This window comes from Clinocottus analis, unplaced genomic scaffold, assembly GCF_023055335.1.
Source record: "Clinocottus analis isolate CAN_PGR_092001 unplaced genomic scaffold, fCliAna1.0.p SCAF_18, whole genome shotgun sequence".
NCBI lineage: Eukaryota > Metazoa > Chordata > Actinopteri > Perciformes > Cottidae > Clinocottus > Clinocottus analis.
Genome location: NW_027175909.1, coordinates 6,313,035 through 6,331,845, shown reverse-complemented (window position 1 = coordinate 6,331,845; position 18,811 = coordinate 6,313,035). Strand labels below are relative to the sequence as shown.

The window sequence follows — 18,811 nt, the reverse complement described above, 5'->3', positions numbered from 1 at the left end:
CTGAAGGTCAGCCTCCTTGCAATGCAGGACAACCTGCTGACAGGAATGTGCGGCGGGGCGATTAAAAGCACATTACAGCCATGGTGGGAATCACAGAAGAGCCATTTCTGCTGGGACGACCCGCTGTGACGCTCATTGCCAACCCGTTTAACGGGAGCTAATTACTCTGCTGCACACACTGTTTTCTGTTCGCAGCCGAGACGAGCGGCCCTCTGCAGCCGCCATCTGGAGAGGCTCCAACCTCTGAAGTACCAAACAAAGTGTATGCTTGTCTCTCTTGCGCGGCCGACAGGTTGATCCAGGTTGAAGACATTATTTCCACGGAGGGAGGGAGTTCATGCAGCGTGTGCGATGATTATTTTTAGAGGCACTATAGCCGTGACGTGCTTCTGGCTGTGGGCGGCTGACACAGCGCAGGCCACCTCACAGGTGTGTGAGTGTGGGATTTTTTTCTGGGAAGGTCACCCCGGTGTTTCAGCTGGATCCAAGGACTGCAAAAAAAGATGCAGAGGAAGAATGTGATGGAGAGATGGCAGGTTGAGTAATGAGGAGGAGCGGAGGAGTTTCAATGACTATCTCGTCTTTCCATAAGTGCATCTTAGCAATTCTACCTGTTCTTGCTTTCTGAAATATTTCTCAGCCTGTGCTCATTATTATTAAACCATGAAGTTAAAAAGTTGTACAATACATTCTGTCATTCATAAAGTGCCTAAAATGTTGCACCTTGCAGAGATAATGACTCCAACCAGTGTAGACTTACTGCTCCTCGACAAGAAATAGTCCCAATATAATACCACATAAAACCACAAGCTGTTTTTACACTTTGTACACCAGATTAAACAAACAAAATGTAATAGCTATTGAGGTTTAGATGTGCTGGTGAGTGGACTGTGGTGCTTGTGCACAGGGAGCTAGCGGTTCTTACCATTTCCAGTGTTCTTAAATGAAGCACATATGAGAAGAGGAAGAGGAAACACAGAACCGAGAGGGAAATGACTGATGTCAAAGACGGCCGGTTGACCTCTAACGAGAGACAGGATTCCTCCACGAGACGTAAACCAGGTTCAAACTGTAATCCCTCCCTCACAACCCATTCCATCTCTCCCCGCCGTCGTCTCACCTTTCCCACAAGGAACGCCACGCCACGTTCAAGCCACTGTGAAGGGCCTCCGGCTCTTGGAGCAGACGCCTCGCTGTCTCCTGGTTCACCGCATTACGCACCTTGGGCCGGTTTATCGCCGCAGTAACCACGGACCCCCTGCGCTCCTTTGACCACAGTCTGTACCGCAACTAATGACAGAGAATGATAAAGATGCAGAGACTGAAACCAATATGGCCCGCAACACTTAGAGAGGGGCCGACCCTGCGCCATGAGGTTTAACCTCCACAGCGGGAGGGACGGGGATGGAATGTAAACTGTTCCTTGGGGACAGACTTCGTGACACAAACGACGACAGACATGAAACAATGAATAAAAAGGTCTGGGTCGAGGTGAGGTGAGGGCCCCGGCTCTCACCCTGGGTGTTTATAAGAGTGTGTGAGCGTGCCAGGGGCTGTGGCTCACGGCTGCAGCAGGTAGTTGACCTGACATTGTTTAGGGTCATCCCGGGGAATCCAGCTGTCAACCGCAGAGCAGAGGCCACTGCTTCCAGGAGAAAACAGCACGGAAAACAAACGGGCTATTCTAGGGAGACGAAAACCCAGTGAAGGGATGCGAGGCGGGATGGAGGGGGCAATTTGTCTCAGGCAGCGCTTTCTACTCCGCTTCACCTCAAACAAATGATCACACGGTGCAGTGTGTGCATGGGAGTGGAACAGCGTTTTAACTACTAGTGTGTAGTGTTGTTATTGCATTTTAATTCACAGTTTCATTTAACTGAGAACACGCAGTGAGCCAGCAGAGTAATTAATGCAGATTAAACATTTGCATCACATTTTAGTGCTGTCATTTCCCAGGGAGTTGTTTTTCCACGGTTGTGCATTCAAAAGATGTGTTTTAATCAATTAAGAATAGCTCTGAATTGATGAGTCAATTAAAACATTTTCATCAAATACTTTTGAGAGTTGAGTAGTCTTTTGTTCATTTTCTGCTTCTGACAACAATTGGCTTTTTTCATAGCACACATTTTGACATTTCATTGAAGATAACCACAGATGGGACTAAAAACATTAATAATGCCTGCATAGCACTTATGTTGACCACTTCATGGCCTTGGCATTGTGCATGCTGACTCATTTGGTGTAACTAAGCCTTTAATTAAGAGTTTTGATTACACCTGTGCTTGTTGTCTTATGACTGTCAACACACACCGCGTGAAAAAGGTCCATCCATCACGTGATGACACTAAACTGTGACCTGCGTCTTGGTTGGGAGCAGACTGTGGACACTTGTGTGCTCTGTGTTGACTCTAAATGATGATGTCCTGCTTTGAAGACCTACAAGTCCTCACATGCATCAGTGGCGTGCTGCAGCGCTGATTGTGTGTAACGTCTGCACCGACGTTATGGCGGCCTCTGCTGCCTCCCACTGGCGCTGTTTAGTTACTGCATGTGTTTCCACGCTGCTCATGTGTCTTCTCATCCCGTTACCGTGGGAGGGATCCTACCGACAACTCCAAAGTTTCCAGATGTTTCAATGAAAGGTAACTTGCATAGCATTGATCACATTGTTTCACCGACATCACACTCACTAGTTTGAGACGCCATTTATACATAAATTAAGTGTGGGCACATTTTATAAATACAATTAAAATGAATTTTAAAAATGCAGTTTTCGCCTCTTTATACAGCACGCTAGCTAAGTTATAAGCAGGTGCAACACTTGTACTTCCCAGCGGAAACGAGAGCAGCGCTGAAGGTTCCGGGTCTCGTGTTGGTGCATTGCGGAGGTAAAAGCGAGCAACGTCCAGCAGATGGCGACATTGAGCCACTTTGAGGTCAACCGCTTCATCTGCAACGCAACCTAATGAGCCGATAAAGGATCAAAGCAAACTCCACATAAGATTTTCTTTATTTTTTAATAAAAGATTTCTCTTTTGTGTTCTTTTCACACATTTTAAGGCATCATGCACAAAAAAATAAGCCATACTAAAAGGCGTTATGCTTACCATCTACCAAAAATGATATGTAAATTATTATTCTAACATTTGATTTCGCAGTTAAAAATACGTTTGTACAAATATGGCATGTAAGCTGGCATGTCAGTGAATCGCAAAGCAGAACATCACCTGCTTTCACCGTTTTTGTAAACATGGCTTTGAGCAAAACAGGGCTGAGGAAAAGACACGAGAAAGGGAAAGCATGCTTCAACGTGGGGCTAAATTTCCCTGACAAGCATGCAATGCATCTTAAATCATATTTACAATGCATCATTTTCACTCTTAACAGAGTTATTTTTTTAAATTGTATCAATTAAAGTTAAGACGTTAAAAAGTTTGTTGACAATAACAGACAGACAGAAAGACAGGTTGTGTCCACAATGATTCCCACCCCCAGCACAGACCTAGTTTAGATTTATCATCAAACAAAACACTACAAGATCTTTTTTTAAGTCCATGAAGCATTGCAGTTGTACCTCCAGACCAGTACTGTCATCTGGAGGGTATCACAACCTCACAAAACTTAGGGTTCCTTTAAGTTTCCTTGTGTTTATTATATAAATTTGTGTGAAACAGCCCAACTGAGGCAAAACATTAGGTTTAAAAAAGAATCTTGTAGTGTCCACCATGGCAGACATCTGGGAGGTGCCGGTAGCTTTGGCACAGTTGTGTCCAGTTGTGCTCTTTTGTGATGATCCATGTGCGTTATACTATATTGAAGACCATGGACAGATATTGTTCATATGAAACCTGGATCCATCCGTCCTGGTCTGTATCGTAACGCCGGAACACGTCAGTCAACCTCTGTGGAAAGGAGGGAAAAATAGTGGATTTAACTCCTCATTCTCATCGTCCAATGCACGACGGATAAACATCTACTCATACAGATTAGGTGTGTTCCAGACTACATCATTATCATCGTCACATTTATTGCATTTTCTACCACAGTTAATAAACACTCAACTCTGGGTCACAGAATAGTGAGTGCTTGAATTATTCACCGGATCCTTCTGGATACGCAGACATAGCAACACAAGGTCATCCACTCACAGATAGGTCTGAAGAAGCTGCTGTTATTTTACTACCATGGTGTACCTGAAGAGCTGCTTCAGTATGAGGGAAAGGTTCCAGCTACGCTTGGCAGCCTCTATTACAATTGTACGTGTGTGAAATCACTGAAACGGAACATACTTCAACGGGGGATTAATAATCTAAAAAGGGAGGACTGTAATGCATTTCCCAAAGATGCATAATTAAAACTCCCCTTTGAATCTTATGAATACAAGAGTTGGCTCGTTGTGATGCAAGTCGTAACCCAAAGGACTTCCTATACTCGCGCATGTGCGTGGTGGGGGAGAAATTGTTAACTAGCGTTTGTTCTGGATCTCGTGTGAATCCGTTACCTGTAGTACAATACAGCACTGGATGAAGTCATCAAAGGCAACCTGTCCCTTCCTCTGGCGGTCAAACTTCTCTATCAGCGTGCTGTAGAACTGATCTGATAGACGGTAGCCTGCACACAGCAAACAAGACATTAACAATGTACCTGACAGATCTGAATTTATTAGTTGGTCCCCGTGGACACTTTTAGACAGCTCGCACACTGATGATGTCACTACACACCATGCGCAGTCAAACATAACCACGATCAGTTTTATTCGAAACTAGAAAACCATCCCTTTAATGAACAATTTCCAATGGCATGCGGATCAATGCAAAACACACACAGACTTACTGAAAAGACAAAATCTGACCTTTTGACGCTGAGAAAGGTCATTCCTAGACACAGCTATGAAGCCCTCCACCATTATCAACGAATGTAATAAACAAGCATACTTTGCTGCATACCGAATCCAGTCAGCGCCTGTTTGAGCTCATTCTTATCGATGAAGCCAGAGTTGTCCCTGTCGTAGTTCCTGAAGATGTTCTGCCAGTCCGTCACGTACTTCCACACGCCGGCGAACTCGCTGAAGTTTACCCCACCTTTATTTTCCCTGTCAAACATAGCTGAGGGAGAAGGGTGAAAGGTCGAGGATACAGTCTACTGTTAAGGCACGCTGTTAACACACACACACACGCACACGCACACGCACACGCACACGCACACGCACACACACAGAGCACAGAGAGGGGTACACTGTGCATCTCACATATGACTGCCTCCGGGCTCATAGGACTACGTTATAACAAAGAGAAACCGGCTCCATCACCCCCAACATTAAACTACACTCCTCAACCTCATGCGGCCCAATCCAATTACCTCCCAACAAAGGCAGTGTTATCACAGGATATGCTTCTTGCTGGGGGACTAATAAACAATGGATTTACTGAGTATGAACAGTGGAAAAGGGAGGCCAGGGAATTATAGGGAATTATGCTGCGAGTCACACAGCAACAAGGGATCAAAGTACATATGAGACCATGGGAAAAGATATTTTTAACTATTTTTTGTAGTACAAATCAGATTTAGCTGTATTTGTGTTGAGATACAGTCTGGCCTACAATGGTACAGTTAAAAAACATCCAAACTACACTGCAGAGTTCAACATTTTTAACCTCAGCTGTATATTACAACTGTTTGAAGAGTGCAGATCAATATTTGGAGTCAGAGGCAATCGGCGGCTGTCTTTTGAGACCAACTCTCCCATTTCTTGCTGATGCTCTGTACTCCTTCTGTTATTGATGGCTGCGGGTTTCCACTAGAGCAGCAGCTACTGAAGCCAAAGATGAGTTTGTCTGCCCTTCGACTGCTCAAACCGTAATTAATTTATCCGGTTGTCATGGGGAGGAGGCAAATAAACAACTCGGCATCTTTGAGGACAACACGGGTTTGTGTAAAAGTTGCGCATGTCATGGTCTGACGCTACTCACATATGACGGAGCGCACCGTCACCGGGTTGAAAGGAGTCCACGTGCCTGTGAGACAGAAGAATACCAGTTAAAAACATCTCAGCCCAGTGAGACCAACTTAAATATGTCATAATAATAAAGCAGATTTCTCGTTAGAGCGCGACATGAGAGTAGACATTTGATCATGGTCAGGACAGATCGATCCTTTGGTCTTTGTTTGGGAACAGAAATGAGTTTTATCACGACATGATATTAGGGAACATGAACATTTAGTGGTCCTTTTACATCTTCATTAATAATTTCTGACACTTGATGGAAGTCAGTGCAAGATTGCCTGACGATGATGAAGAATGAAGACGAGTAGAATAGGATCTATCGTCTTTCTACTGTCTGCTTCCCCTCCGCTTCCTCCACATTGTCAGTGAAACGTGAAGACAGATGATGGACGGGGTTCACATTAAGCTCCCACGGAAAGAAGATAAAAGCATTCAAATAAAATCACATTCAGGGGGGAGCGTCAGACACGTGAAAGTATCGAATGAGAAAAGCTTATGTGTTGTTGTTGTTTTTTAAACTAGTGGTGCCATAATATTTTATCACAATATCACAAAACAGTAAAATGCAAGTTGAAGTTAAGCGTCTTCAAAAGCAGTTGAGTTGTGTGACATTTTACAGACTTTTGCCCCCTCAAAACACACAAAATTGTGGTTTGTTCATCTCTGGGACAATCTCTTTAATCTCATGTGAGTGTACCTGCCAGTTATATGGCCAAAAAAAAAGACAGACGGGGCTTTGGTTCAGCAGGGTGTTTATGCTTTATATCCCTCTTCACTCTCTCAACTCGATGAGATTTATCAGAGCATCTAAATCCTTTGCTGACTCACCAGCACACTTGATTATATCGAGGACCAGCAGTTTGGGACCAGAAACAAAGAGAAGGGTGCGTGTGTGTGTGCATGTGTGCGTGTGTGCGTGTGTGCGCTAACGTAGGGAAGAGACGAGAGGACAAGTAAAAACACAAAAGAGAAGAAAAATGCAATAGGAGTGGAGATAACCCGATGAGCAAAAGCAACAAAAGAGACCGAGGAGAAGGAGCCCAAGACGTGCGGTTTAGTTTGTGTTGCAGTGACCTGAACCCTCCAGCCTACTTCTGGCGACCCGAAAACAGCGTCTGCAAAATGTTAGCGTGAAGCCTTTTCTCACTGTGATGCTTCTGTTTTTTTTATTTATTTGTATTTCCCTCCACGGTTAATCTATGCCTGCAGTAAGCAGGTTTGCAGTGTGAGCCATGAGAGATAAAACACTTTGAAATTGAGCACCTCCTTTAAATAAAAAAAAGGTGCCACGCAAAATACAATATAGACATTGCTGTTTTGCTTTTCACCTTGATTTCACCACGAGAGAATGAAAGTGTCCAAATAAACGATAAAGTGGCTGAAATGGCTTCAACACGTCACGACTTTGGGATGCCAATAAAGAGCTCCAGATTTTACTTTGATGGTCAAAAGGAGAAACTCGACATTTCCTTCCTCTTCCTCTTCCTCTTCCTCGGTTTGTTTTACTGACGGTGGAGGCCGTCCAGGACTGTGGGACCAGGCCTGAAGCCGTCTAATCTATATCCTTAAACTAGCTGTTTGAGTGCCGATCTTAACGCAACACACATTTTCTATTTTCTAAACTATTTTCTGGCAAACTGATGACAGTATTTTAGAATCTGTACAGCATCTACGGATGCATTTCACTTTTACAAATGAGATTTGTCCCATCTGATCACATCAGGATGCATGAACAGTGAAATCTGTATGTACACAGATTGTTTTTGTCGTAACTGAGTCGAGGACTACAACAATCCACCCATTGGTTCTGCTCTTAACATTTCTACATGGCAGGAGAAAAAAAAAAACAAGATTCTTTCTTTTGTGCTTTTATTTCGGCAAACTAGTGGTGTCGTGCGAGGACCGTCAGTCAGTCGGTTCATCACGTTGACTTCATGCACGCCATCATGAGGTTGAGATTTTGTTCTTTTTAGTGTATTAAACTTTGGTTTATGAACATATAACTGGAAAACTAACAACATTCTGCCGACCTTTATCTGCCTTTGTTGGCCGATCGGGAGTTCGGCATCAAAGCTTTCTAGGGTCAAATTCCTGATAAAGCCTTATTGTAAACAAGTCTGTGTCTAAGCATCTGAGCATCTCTAAAAGTTATAGTTTAAGTTCTAGTAGATCAGAAAGAGAAACATGAATTTGTGATCCGTTGCACCACTAACACTGATGAAGACATAGCTGCAAAAAGCTGCTATCAGCCGCTGTGTCAGCCTGGCTGCTTATCAGTCCAGCTCTACTGTGCTGATATCTGAAAGTCAAAGTGTGACATTTTCAAAAGATGGGCAACCTGTCAGACAGGCAAGGACACTGAGAGACATCAGACATCCGGTTGTAGTATCTGAATGAGCATCAGAGCCACCAGAGAAGAAGAAGAAAAGGCTGTGACCTCTGCCACGCTGATTCTTCTGCTCACACACACACTTTTCACACCAGTAGCTAGCTGTGAGGTCACCAATGTTTGCCAGACAAGACTGCGGCTGCCCAGTGTGAGGTGGCCATATTGGTTGAGATGTTTGTGTGCGTCTGTGTGTGCCTGACAGCGACAATACACCCTCTGTCCAGTCCACACACTGGGCCCTCTCACTGGTGAGCCCAACTGCCGGTGGTGAGATGGAGACAGAGAAGTGAGGAGGAGGGGAGAGAGCGAATATAGGAGGTGAGGAGAGAGGCAGGCGGGTGGAAAAACAGGGTGAGCCGACCGCAGTGTGCACTTATATGTAACGGCTGTGCTGGAGCTCAGTGAGACACTTGTACACACTTGGCATTACCTTCTACACACAGACCCCACACTTTCAGCTATACCTCTTTTAAGTAGTTTCACAGACTTGAACCAACACACACAAGATGAATTCTGTTTTCCCAAAGTAATAACTCGACTTTGAGATGGAGGAGAAAAATAATTACAGTTTACAGTTTAATACAGCTTAATTGTCACCGGCATCGCGCATTTCTAGTGCGGAAATCCCATTTTTTCTTCTTTCATCCCTAAATGGCTATTTTAACAGAGATCAGAAAGAAAATAGTTTAATTCAGACACCAAATGTATTATTAACATTTCATATAGTTTGGACTCCAAAATGATTCAAACTTCCATTTAGCCGGTGTCCCCACTGTGTTGCCTAAAAGCATGAAAGGCCGTTCAAAATGTCGAGTGGTCGTCCCAGACATTTGGCCGCGCCCAACATTTTGTGGCAAGCTACTGCGAACCTTTGAAGGGGAGTGTTTTATACAATATTAAAAACCACCAGGACTGAGCCAAATCCTTGCTGAGGAATAGTCGCTCGTCAGTGGGTCAGTCAGCAAGTCACTCTGAGTTTATTGCGTGTTTTTGTGGTTCATGCCAGACAACAGTCACGATGTGAGCGGCACAGACCAGCAGGCCGGGGTGAAGGAATATAGTCACTCAAACAGCAGCGGCGCCTCAACAATTAGCTACAAATCACAGTCATCCGCTAGTCGGCTACAAGATTAATACCAGGGACGTATTTCAAAAAGCTTAACAATGGTCTCACGGAAATACACGCTCAACTAAAGTGTACCAAATGCTACGAATGTAGAAGTGTAAAGGGAAGAGTTGTTGAACGAGCTCCTTGAGTCCTGCCATTCAGCCCACTCAGCAATCTGCGCAGCAAGCCGCGTGCTCCCTCAATCGTATCAGCAATTTCAGTGGCTATTACTGCTCCTACACACTTAAATAAATAACTCAAGGAGGAGTATAAATCTGTGTGCTCCGCAGAGTGGGAGAGCATGACGGCAAGTTGGTATGATGTCTGCTCACCGCTGAGCGGACGGAGGCCAAAAATTATATATTTATAGCAAATGGCACTGCTACAACACACACACACACACACACAACACAGACATCCACATACACTTCAGCGGCACACAGCCAATCGGTGTCCCATCAGGGAGGATGTTGTCACACCCAGGACTGATGGAGAGAGTGGAGAGAGGGAAGAGAGTGGGGCGGATGAATGGAGAGAAAGAGTAGACAAAGTGAAACTAAGTAAAGGGGAAAAGGAGAGATGATAATGAGAGAGAGGACAAGCAGACAGAGGACACAGCAGGCAATGAGTCGGTGCCATATCCTCCTGAGGAATGTGGGAGATGAAATAAGAGAGGAGGGGAAGAGAGGAGAGGACAGGAAAGATGCTGCGTCAAGTCTCATGGAGTCATTGAATTGCACTAGTTACTAAATTAATACAAGCAAAAGAAGAGGTTGTGACACTCTAAAAAAGAAAACAACGCAACATCATGTTCACAGCGAGCCTCAGAAGCATCAAAAAGATCATCTGTGGTTGAAAACAATCGAAAATATTCAAGCCTGTAGACAGATTTACTCACTTTGAATAAAACAATGAGAGGAACAGTTCAAATGCAGGACAGATTTCGGAAGTGCAAAAAGACAGGTATCGAAGGCGGAGCACTGAAGGGTGAGATAAGAATAAGAGAGAGTATGTGGTGCAGAAACAGCAGAGGAAGGAGGAGTGGAAACAGCCTCAGCAAAGCCCCAACCTCCTGGGTCTTGATACCCTCCCTTAAGGGAGGAGGGCAGATAACGCTTGGTTGATGGTGTGATGTAAATAAAAGGAGTATTTGCAGGGTCAGTAGCAGAGAGACAAGCAGCGTTGGTGGCTATAGCGAGCTAACTGCAGGACAGGATACAGTGCTGTGAGTGTTCGGCCTCACTGGCTCTGTGCCATGTCACTGTGAGCCTCATGAACTGATAGAGACTGGACCGGGAAACCTGCTGGCCATCAGAAACACACACACACACACACACAAAGTGCAAATGAATACGACACTCAACAAACTCACACATACACGCAAAGTCTGTAAAAAACAAAAAGCTATTTTACTGACCGTTGGCATGAATGCAGAGAGAAAATGAACACCACAGTAGATAAACAGGCCTGTTTGTGCATGCACAAACATGCATGTGATCCACTAGAGACCTCTTACTCTGTTGGAGAGGTTGGAAGTACACACACTCTGATTGTGCAGTTTTGTCACAGAGTGATGGTTATTCCCTCACAAACTATCTTGGGCTGAGCACAGACAATGGCATGCCAAGGTGAATTGCTGGCATCAGCAGAATAGGGCTCTTAATTAAATGTTCTGCATGTTGTTCTTTGTTCCTTTAGAGTCTAACAAGTTTGCTTTAAACTTCCGTGAATGAACTCGGAGTCAGGCAACACCCAAAAATGTTTCATACACTCTTCCATTTTCACACGCACTGCTTAAGGAGATCAGAAATACGACACAAGCAGGCTGAGATGGACGAAGAGTTCAGGTCATTTTGACTTGAATTATTTCAGCAGAAAATAAGCTCTGTGGCCAACAAATGCTTAGGATGCTTACACATTTCAGCAAGAAAATCCAGTTTAACGACTGACGTATTTTATATCGTAGAACAATGTTAAGATCTCTGCAGCTACGTTACCAGACATCAATGCAGGCATCCAAACAAACAATCATCTACTTCCATGCAAAGGAAGCGGAAGTCCAGAAAGTGCCAACTCATTTCTGGGTTTCAGGACTCGGTCCTGCAGCACTCTGAAATCTTGTATGCTGAGCTAGAGCCACTGTGCAGCCTGATAACAGCTACTTTCGCTGTGGCTTTTCTTTTCTTCTCTGAAGTGCCAAAAAAAGAATCTGTTTCTGAAAAGAGTAATCTGTTCAAATGTCTTTGAAAAAGCTGCCTGAGCAATTCAGCTATAAACTTGTCGGGGAAAAGCAAACATCAACCTGTGCTTTGATTTCTACTGCGCTGCGTCTCATTAATCACAATCGTGTTTCAAGCCAGCTGTCTCATTGTGGGGAAGGTCAAGAGGCGAGGCTGGAGCTGGTGCTGTGTTGTTAGTGGGCATGAAAACAGATATTTTACCAGCCGGTTACTTTTCTCAGTGTGAAACGGACTTCGCTTGCCAGGATTTTGAGCAGAGAAGATGACATGAGACACATGTATTCAACACTGCTCCCCAAGAAGTATACTTGTGTATCTGTTTCGAGAACTGAACCCTAAATCTGTATGAATCCTGCTTTTCCTCATCATGAGCAGCCGTAACTCTCATGTACAATGCCTGGGTCCTCAGTATTCAATCTTTCTAAAATGAAATCACAATCTGCAGCATCGAAAAAAACTCGCTGGATTACAAGATTTGTTTAAAATGACTGCGTGCCCAGAAATTAATTGGCATTTTTTGGACTTCCGGTTCCCTCGTCGTCTCGAGGTGGTTAGATCTGTGGTTAACTTGGCTGAAAGGGTTGGTTTTACAATATAAAATATGTCAGTAAATACCCCACTCATGATTTTTTACGATCCTTTTAAAACAAAAAAAAAGCGGTTGGTCAATGACACAACCCAGCGTCATCCCGCCGAACACTCGTTCACCTTTAGTTAGTGGTTATGTGAAGTCACGTGACCGTGGCGATCAAAACAAAGAGATGCTACCTTCCAACGTTGTCTCACAAATGTCAACTCAGCAGCACTTAAAATGAAATGGACTCTGCTTTGTCTTTGTGCCTGCTTTTGTCGCATTAGTGCTCTCCTTTTTCAGCGGGTGAAAACGAAAGGTTTGTGTGAAACACTTTTGGGTGTTGCCTGATACACGGAAGTTGGCAAAAATACAAATAACATACAGAACATTTCTGAAACCAGCTTTTAATTTTTATCTGCCAAGAAACAAACATCTCTGACGGTAAATAACATCATTTCCTTGATGGCATGCCAAGATGACATGTTGGCTTGCCATTGTCTCAGCCCAAGATAGTTTGTGAGGGAAGAACCTTCACTCTGTCACAAAGCTGCACAATCGGAGCGTGTTTCTGCATTTCAAAGTATCTCTTCTAGTGGGTCACGTTCTCCCAGTTTATCATTAATTGATTTATATCAATAAATCTCTGATTCTAGTCCAATACACTCCTTGTTAAGGTCAGCCAATATGTCCTAGCGGTCAAACACAGCCGTAGGTCTGTAAATGGTAAACAAGTGTTTCAGTTCGAGGAGCTCCAGCGTACATTATATAAAAGAACCTGGATTGGGATCAAAAAAAACTCCAGATGCAGAAGCTTACATACTTGGATGAGCAAGACAGATTAGATTCATGCTGTTTCTATCTTCAAACGCCGTTTCCCTTTTAATATTTCAAGAGAGAAGGATTTCAGGCTGTGGACTAACCAATGACTTCATCGAACCCAAAGCTACCGCGGAAAAGAAAACGCCCCAGGCTTTGAAAGCAAGGCTGGATTACTACTGCAGGTGGTGAGCTATTTAACCGCTGGATATAGTAAGCTACTTCGCTAACATTTGAGCAATCAAGCACACCGTTTTATCCGTTCCTTCTACTTTAGCCCTTTTATTTTGCAGAAGGAAAAGAATGAGCCTGCATCCACACTTTCCAAACGAACATCGCCCTCATTGATTTCATTCAATAAATCGACTTACATGATAATCCTAACTGCGTCTCTGGCTCGAGTTTCAAATTCTCCACTAAGGATAACAACCCCATGGACTGCAACAATTTCAACCAGCAGCCGGTACAGCGCTGTGTGGGCTGTCATCACAGGGACAATGAGTTTTCTTTGAAGCTGCAATCATACAACTTTTTGTCTGCTTCTCTTTTGTCATGGGACAAAAATAATGCTCCTTTCATTTTTTCAGCTCACCTGCCATGTGGGGATCAAAATAAAATCACAATTCATTTTCTGCTTAAGCTTGGCAGTTGCTGAAATCAAAGAGGGGAAGAAAGCAATGGTGTGCAGCGAGGAGATGGGAAGGAGACGCAGGGATCAAAAATGTGAGAAGACAGAGGAAAGAAGAATGAGAGATTGGAGCAAATGGACCAAAATAACTAAGTATAAGGAGAAAGGAACCAAAAAGGAGTGGCAGAACAGTCAGACACTGATACATACCATTTGATAAGGCCTGCTGAAGCTCCGAGTCTGATATCACCCCACTGTGATCCTTGTCAACCCTGGGGATGAAGACACAGATTAGATAGCGCCTGCATTAACCACTTCACACACCAACCCACTCCAACACACAAAAGGAGCGGGTATCAACACTCAGCGGCTGAAACTTTATCCCCCTGAGCGTGTGTTACTATTTCAACAGTTTACTGAGAATGAATGGAGGTCTGTGATCAGGACACACAAGGAAGCTTGTACGTTTGTAGCTCCCCTGGGATCAGACAGACAAGCCCCATGTGAGTGTGAGAGCGTGTGCGTGTGCTTGTGTGTGCGTGCGTGCGTGTATCCTGAGACAGCAAAAAGGGAAACTGAATGTTGGCAACATTGGCAATGTAGAAGTAACTTGTGCTACCAGTATACAGCATCAGCTTGCAAAAATGTCACAGTGCAACATTCTTTAAAAGAAAGAAACCAAAACTAAACATTCAATAAAAGAGCTCACAGGGTGCGGTGGCTTATTGTTTGAGACCGTATAAACACATAACCATATATCTCCCTGCTTGTACTCTTTTTATCTCTAAAATAAAGATTTTATGTTGAAAAGTCTTCCGTTTTTTTCAGAAGCTCATGATTCAATGATCCACCACTAGAATTAAGCATGATTTAAAATAAACTTTAATCTCTACACAATCCTTCTATTGGTCCAGGAGCTGGGATTTATGACTTAGACAATTATTCACTTAATCAATTAGACGGTCGACAGAAAACTTATCGAGAACAACTTTGAACCTAAAAATGCAAAACATGGCTCCATCTTCCCAAAAGTCCATTGGGATTTTTATCAGTTTGGTGCAGTGGAGTAAACGAATAATTAAATAATGAAGAAAATAATGTGCAGTTTGAACATTGACAGAGCTGCAATTTGATATTATTTGTATCATTGATTAATCCGTCATTTTATGTTTTTTTTCAAATAGTAAACATGTTCCGCCTATATAAATTCACTATTTAAACATTTATATAACTGCAAACAAGCACAATAACAAATCATATTTTCTGTTGAAAGAGCTAAAAGGTCAGTGGCAGAAATAAAAGAAAGGACACAAAGCCACACAGAAGTGCCTCAAGGTAAGTCAGAGGAAGATATGAGTATATAACAAAATACTCTTACTCTTATTAAGAAAAAATACTGAGTGACAAATATCTACATCCTGGTCCCAAACCAGCAGCTTTAGGTCATGAAAATAAAAACATGCAGGTAGCTTGGAAGGAGCAAGAATCCTCAGATAAAAACACACGACACAGATGACTGAAAGCTGTCCCAGCTTCTTGTTTTTAGTAATTAGATCACAATGAGGTTGTTACTTTTTGTGCTGACTTTGAATGTTATTAAATCTCCATAAACGACAAGACATTTAAACAGCCAGCCAGAAGTCTTCCCCTTGAGATGCCGAGACAATAAAAACATAAACCGGCTGGACTGTGACACACGCAGCGGGCCTCGCAGTATTGCAACGCAGCTTAGTCAAACATCCAGTGACTCAGTCGTTCCTTAGCAACCCTCCTGGCCCTACCTGTTGACACGCAGCACACTCAGACACAAGATGAATACCAGCGCAGAAACAAATAGTGAGGGGATGACACAGGGAAGCCCTCCACGGACGGGCCGGTCCCTGTGCTGACTCTGTGGGCTGGGTTTCCGCTGGGTTTCCGCTCCCAGCCGTGACGCTTTATGTGCGGTTGAATCTCCACGTCTGCACGGCGATCAGCTATAGGTCCACGTGTACGGCTCGCTTTACCTCCCCCCCCCGCCTGAATGAAGAAAAACAAACCTGAGGAGCCCTGGCTGCTCTCCTTGGGGGAGAAAAACAGCTTGCAGCACGTCTCCATAAATGAGAGCTTTGTCACCGTGAACGTGAGGAGGGGTTTGGTGCAGCCAGTAAAGTTTCCAACATTTACCAAACGCTGATAGATTAACTCAAAGAAGTACGTGTGTACAGAATAAGCTCTCCTCTTCCTCCTACCAACTCACTCAGTCAGCCTCAGGTAGACTTAACTCGCCAGACTTTTACGTAAAGCGAGATGGAAAATGAAAACATCATTAAAACTCCCTCTTGGCCTGCAGCACAGAGAGTTAACCATCTGGCGCGTCCATCTTCACGCTGTCAAATACAGAACGTGAATGTAAAACTGTGGGACGACGCGACATCATGGCTCGGTTATTCTACTCAGATTTTCCCATGTTTCACTGTTTCCTATTAAGCAATCAGGTTGGAAAAATGTCTTGTGGAACAAAGCTCGACCCGCTTTCCACATAAACTATGCCATTGTGGCTCCCATAGCGGGGGAAAGAAGGAAAAAGGCTGCATTCAATTTAACAAAACCTTCCAAGGAAATCATGGTGTACAGTCAGTTTCCATTATTTCTTTTTAGGGGGTTTGTGATCTCTCCTTTAAGTTGTGGATCAGGCCACGGGGACCTTTAGTGTAAAAAGGATTATCTAGTGAATCTCACTCACACCTGTACATTTATTCTGGAACAAACCACATTTCCACTCGACAACTTCTAATTTATTACCAACGCATACGATTTCCAAAATGTTGTGTATTCATCCAGCAGTAGCTGACAGTCGGTGAACATGTCGTTGTATTTGCATAGCAACATATCTGCTGTTGATCTAAATCCAACTCAAACACTGATGTTGTTCTCTTGAAGGGCTTGGTGGGAACATGTGTGTCATACTAACTTCTTTCATAAGAAAACCGGCAATAAAGGAGTTAATGACTTCCACATGAGTCACTCGGTGTCCTGTCGTGGAGTTCAATGTACTAGTTTTTTAAAATAGACAATTTCCAGCCTACCTTCACCGTTCACAATGCAAAACACATTGAGAATAATTGAATAAATGTATTCTGCTGTCGTTATACGTTCATGATTAGACACTATAAAGAGAATTACATAGTGTGACTTTATCTGAATACACAAAAGATATAGCAACAGTGGGAATTGTGAGTGACTGATTGGTAAGTGTATGTGTCGGTGTGTGACACAGATTGAGAGGCCTCGTGTCAACTATGCTCTATTGACTCTGATCACATGACTGAGGGAAATCCAGCACCGCTCTGCCAGATCCACACCAGGACACAGCAGATGAGGCAGCAAGTGCTCATGTGAGCAATGACTGTGTGGGTTGATGAAAGTCTATATTGTTGAACTTGTATGATATAACCATGAGACAAAATGTGTACATCAACCTGCATTTCTAAGAGGTTTCGCGCCACACATTAATAATTCGTTAAGGATGCTTTGATCTTTGCAATGGATGCCGCATCTCAATGTTGTGAGAAAGCAAAGTAGCAGTATAAAAAAATCCTCTGCAGCATTACATAACTCTATAGCTTACTATTACCGGGAGCCATAGCATATCAAGTATTCCCTCTGCCTACTACTGTGACCTTCTTAGCTGCTGACACACTTTTGACTCGAGCTGTGGTGAAGTTGATGACTGTCATCGGTTGAAAACCACCACTGATGCTGTGACATCACCTCAAGAACTAATAATACAGTTTATGGTTATTCTGTTGGACAGAGCTTTCCCAAGTATTCATGTCAGCCTCCCATAAATAGATACGTGCTGCGTCATATAGGCGTACAACTGTCAGATTTCTTTCTCTCTCTTTTTTTTTTTTTAGGAATCCCCATCTTGAGAGGATTTTTCACAGCTGACTTGGTGCAGATATGTTGCAAACACAGGCAGCTGAAGGTTCATTCATAAAACAAGCTCTCATGTCTCTATCTTTTATTGAATACTCTTGAATTGTCTCGTTTGCTGGGGGATCCCAGAACATATTTGTAAAAAGGCTTCAAGGACTCCTGGAGGTCCCTGGACCCCAGTTTGTAAACTCTAAACGCAGTAAAATGGAAGCAGCCTGGGACTTCATTTCAGCACAGTGTAACGACAAAAATCAGCTGTGTGGCACCGACACGCAAGCCGTGTGACGTGAGCAGCCGTGGGCTACATGTTGTACACCGTGCAGTAGTATTTCCAGGAAGCTCCGCAGCTGGTATGTAACCTCGGACCTGACGACACACACGTTTGACAGCGGAGCTCTGCTTTCAGACACACACTGATAGAGAGGCACGAGAGCAACGACAGCAACAACGAGTTGTGAATGAAGCCTCTCGTGTCTCCGCCACCCAGCCGCCCTCTCTCTCTCTCTCTCTCTCTCTCTCTCTCTCGCGCGCGCGCGCGCTCTATCTCTCTTCCTGCGCGCGCTACAAACGACAGCCGCGTTGTGTTCACTGCGGGCAGACGGAGAAACACTCACCTCTGGAAGATATTCCACAGAAAACTCTGGTCTGGAGCCGCGTTGTTCTGCGGGGGAGCTCTGTACGGACTGTGGTACGCCATTTTAAAGGGGTTGCTCTGGGGAAAAAAATGAGCGAGACGAGCCGACAGACTGTGTGTGTGTTTCCCTCTGCTGTAGTTTCTTCTCTAAGCAGCTTCAATCAGTCTCCTCTCCTCCACCCGACGTTCACTGCCTGCCTCCTCGCGCACAGGGGCGTGGCCAAGCATTCAAAGGGTGACGTCCCTTTTTCCTCTGAGTAAAAATAGAAAGTCATACTTTCGGCTACCAAAACGGATATTAAAATTAGAAAACAAATAACTTTTACTCTAACCCCCAAAGCAAAATAAGTGCATTTTAGAATAGGACACCAAATATATCCGTTCACCAGACACAGCACAATACAAGTTGTATTCACGTGTCCCCGTATAAACTGTTCGTTTAGCTTTTGTTGCGGAGACATTTGTGTTATAAACATTTCATATTAATCTTCATATCT

The 18,811-nt window shown here is 43.8% G+C and overlaps 1 protein-coding gene across 2 annotated transcripts; it reads right to left on the bottom strand.

The window, feature by feature from the left end:
- Positions 1-3,003: 3,003 nt before the first annotated feature.
- On the bottom strand, positions 3,004-18,530 carry pdcd6 (programmed cell death 6). Of its 2 annotated transcripts, none has more exons than XM_068582401.1 (6): positions 18,295-18,530; positions 13,970-14,031; positions 5,970-6,014; positions 4,935-5,105; positions 4,502-4,611; positions 3,004-3,902 (listed from the first exon to the last, which is right to left on the bottom strand). In XM_068582401.1, exons 1-6 carry the CDS (start codon positions 18,375-18,377, stop codon positions 3,804-3,806), a joined length of 570 nt encoding a protein of 189 aa, XP_068438502.1. In that variant the 5' UTR covers positions 18,378-18,530; the 3' UTR covers positions 3,004-3,803. The 2 variants fall into 2 exon arrangements, with proteins under 2 accessions (XP_068438502.1, XP_068438503.1); XM_068582402.1 differs by having other exon boundaries at positions 4,947-5,105; positions 18,295-18,528.
- Between the last annotated feature and the right edge of the window lie 281 nt (positions 18,531-18,811).

Bases quoted from the DNA above. Each gene is read 5' to 3' on its own strand.
- pdcd6 (XM_068582401.1), bottom strand. From the start codon at position 18,377: ATGGCGTACCACAGTCCGTACAGAGCTCCCCCGCAGAACAACGCGGCT. The intron at 6,015-13,969 runs GTATGTATCAGT...TCTGTCTCACAG, and splicing joins TCAGCAGGCCTTATCAAATG to GCACGTGGACTCCTTTCAAC. The intron at 4,612-4,934 runs GTATGCTTGTTT...TGCTGTGTGCAG, and splicing joins TGGATTCGGTATGCAGCAAA to GCTACCGTCTATCAGATCAG.